This window comes from Rutidosis leptorrhynchoides, chromosome 2 (genome assembly GCF_046630445.1).
Source record: "Rutidosis leptorrhynchoides isolate AG116_Rl617_1_P2 chromosome 2, CSIRO_AGI_Rlap_v1, whole genome shotgun sequence".
In the NCBI taxonomy this organism is placed as follows: Eukaryota; Viridiplantae; Streptophyta; class Magnoliopsida; order Asterales; family Asteraceae; genus Rutidosis; species Rutidosis leptorrhynchoides.
In genome coordinates this window covers 621610038-621613396 of record NC_092334.1, presented here as the reverse complement: position 1 = coordinate 621613396, position 3359 = coordinate 621610038, and the positions used below count along the sequence as shown (strand labels likewise).

General features: G+C 33.0%; 1 protein-coding gene across 2 annotated transcripts; it reads left to right on the top strand.

Annotated features, from left to right (window-relative positions):
* Positions 1-662: 662 nt before the first annotated feature.
* LOC139893561 (uncharacterized) lies at positions 663-2750 on the top strand. Of its 2 annotated transcripts, none has more exons than XM_071876734.1 (3): positions 663-1321; positions 1722-1812; positions 2022-2750. In XM_071876734.1, the coding sequence occupies exons 1-3, from the start codon at positions 1305-1307 to the stop codon at positions 2343-2345; spliced, it is 432 nt and encodes a 143-aa protein (XP_071732835.1). In that variant the 5' UTR covers positions 663-1304; the 3' UTR covers positions 2346-2750. The 2 variants fall into 2 exon arrangements, 1 of the variants encoding a protein (XP_071732835.1); XR_011774592.1 differs by having other exon boundaries at positions 673-1321; positions 1722-1898.
* Positions 2751-3359: the final 609 nt, after the last annotated feature.

Below are 3359 nucleotides of genomic sequence, written 5' to 3'. Positions count from 1 at the left end.
CACCCTGATTGATACCGTACTCGTTACCCTATTAGGTTGTGGACATTAACAGCTGAACAATCGGTGCTGAGCTGAAAAGAGACTCGAGATTTGGTCTTTGAGATGAATTCATCCTTAATTCTGAAGCTTGGTACGTATCTTCTTACTTTTATTATTCTTTGATATCAGAAGCTTTAATTATTATTATTTTCTCTAATTTTTCAAATATAAATTTAATTTAATTGTGTCATACCTTCGTTATCCCATTCAACAGGAATATAACATAAATCTTTAGTAATATATATATTTGGAGTTAGATTATAAGCCCTAAAATTAAAAGCCGGAAGTACAATCGAATTAGTTTAGGTTTCGATTGATTATTTACACAAGCCTAATTTAGAAGGTCTATTTTTATGTCTATAATAATTGTTAAATATAGTTGGTAAAGTAAGTATAATGATAAATTAACTAACTTTGATGATTATCGTTGATAAATTAGCCAACTTTGATGATTATTTGTTGATAAATTAACTAAATTTGATGATTATTTTGATAAATTAACTTTGATGATAGGTAAACGTAAGAGGAGGATGCGTGCCGAAAAGGACAGACTGAGTAGATTGCCAGAGTACTTGATAGAATCAATTTTAGAGCGGGTCCCTGTTGAAGTTGGCTCAAAAAGGGGGTGCTTTTGGTTATAACGGTTTTGTAGGGATTACAAACCAACTGTTTAACTTTGTTGAGGGACCAATCTTGAATGTGCATCGCCACATACCAAAAAAGATGATTATAAATAACTTACAAGATGTCAACCAATGGATTTTCTCCTTGTTAATAAAACACAAGAGTGTGCGGGAACTCGTCCTTACTAATTCAAACAAACGCCCGTACCAACTTCCGTCTTATTTGTTTCATTGTTCAGAATTGAGAAAGTTGCATCTTAAAAACAACTGCATCTTTAAGCCTCCTCCTCCTCCATTCGAGGATTTAAATAATGGATTTCCCTATCTCAATGATCTGTCGCTAGCCTATATTGCATTTGAGGCTAACTTAGGTGAAACTGTCATCAAGTTACCACAACTCGAGAAGTTAGAGCTGTATTTATGCACCAATGTTTACAATTTAAACATAAAGGCTACAAAGCTGAAAAGTCTAAGGGTGGTAGGTTGCCATGATGCCAATTTTATCCGGTTATTGGACAGTGAACGGCTTACTAACGTTGATTTGTTTGTCATTAAACCTGTACCCATTCCACGATTTGAAGAAAGAGTAAATATGGCCACAATGTTAAGTAAATTGCCGTATCTCAGTGTCGTTATCTGCGGATGGGTGTTTTCTCAAGGTATAGTTTGAACTTGGAATTACTCAGAATTAATGATTATTAATAATAATAATAATAATAATCTTTATTTGGGTTGGGTTGGGTTGAATTGGGTCAAAGATCAAACGGGTTTTGGTCGAAACGGGTCAGCTTTTAAATGGGTCAATAGGGTTGGTTCGAGACCCGGGTTGAGTTTGGTTGGGTCGAGACCTTTTTTTTTTTTTTTAAAAAAAAAGAAAGTAATATATCCTTTTCTGAAAGTTTCGCGATTCAGTTGAAAGTTTTGCGTTTCAGTTTTGTGTATCTCAATTCAATTTTCTGTTTCAAACTTCAGTTTCGCGTTGCAGTATATATTTAGTGGCTTATGGATCTTAAATTATTAACTACTTTGTATATAATTATTATTAACTGCAATTTACAGTATTCTCTTGCGGAAAAGATTCCCAAGTGGCTTCGATGTGCATCAGCAGCTAATAGATTACAGAATCTCTACTTCGTTGACTGCAATTTTGGTGAGTTGGATCTACTTCAAGGTGCTTTACTTTTGCTTCGGAATTCACCAAACTTAGAACAACTCTTTCTGTTGAATGTGTGCATGGTAAATAATGCTAATTGCTAAACTTTTTTTTTCTTTATCGCACGTTTTTTATAGTACGGAGTAGTAATTTATTAAGGTAATTATTTCTAATGTTTGAATGAATGGTGTTTGTTTTGTATATAGGATCGTCAGCAGCACTTGCATGTGGATATGGATATGGATTTGAAACCAGCACTTGCTTATTTGGAAGCAGCGTCTTCTGATTGTTTTGATCAGACATTGAATCGATTAAAAACTATAAGAATCAGACGTGTAGCAAGATCAAGACCGGTTTTGCTCTTGATAAAGCTTTTACTTGATCTTTCTCCCAATCTTGAAATGATATCAATCGAACCAGGTGTGACTACTGCTGATGATGATGATGATGAAAACGACAAATTCCTTGAGGATGTTATGCGCTTCCCACGAGCTTCATCAAAAGCAGAGCTTCGCTTAATGGTCCATTAATAACTTAACTAGAAAAAGGAGCCCGCACGATGCCGCGGGCTCTTTGGGTTGCGTATTCATAGTTAACGGAGCGTATTATAGGTGTGTATATGTATTGAATATAGTCCGATGTATTGAGCGTTTTTTTTTTTTTGAAGTGTCCGTTTCGCGTATAGTTAGTCCCGTTGTTTTCGTAAGATTTTTTTTAGTTGAACGGTGGGCTCGGAAAAATTTAACTCGCACCGAGCGAGAAGATAGGACCCGCTAAAAATTCGGGTGGAATTTGTTTCTTTTATTTTAATAAAATTGTATATTTACATTTTTTACCCCTGAGAAAATGTAAACTTGAGGGGTCGTTGTGTAATTTGAGGCAAAGTTGAGAGGCTGCAGTGCGAACGCAAAGTCAAAACTACAATAATAAAGAATTGAAACTACAAAATTCTTCGTGACTTTTAGCATATAGAGATAAATAAATAAATAAATTGAAACTATAAAATTTTAGTATATAGGGATAATAATAATAGTAGTGGCTTTGAAAACTTTCTTGTATTGTCCCTAATTATTATTTAAAAAGTGTACGTAATTGTATAATGTAATGTTTATTTAAATAATGTAATATTTTTAATTTTAATAATGTTATAATAATAATAATAATATAGATATGGATAGTCAATTTTGGTGTATACATATAGTCAATTTTGGTACACAAAGTATGTATTTTTATATTGAGATTTTAGGCTATAAATACTCATGAATGCAAGCATTAAACTTGCACCATTTCTCACACTTACAAAGTGTTTCTTTCTTTCTCTCCATTATCATCTTTGTTCTTACACTTCATTATTAGTATTCTAAATCAAAAATCAAATCACTAAAGGTAGTTATAAGCCTACTGAATTATAACATCAAGAATCAAACCACTAAAGGTAGTTATAAGCCTACTGAATTATAACATCAAGAATCAAACCACTAAAGGTAGTTATAAGCCTACTGAATTATAACACGTTATCAGCACGATAATCTTAATACTAAATA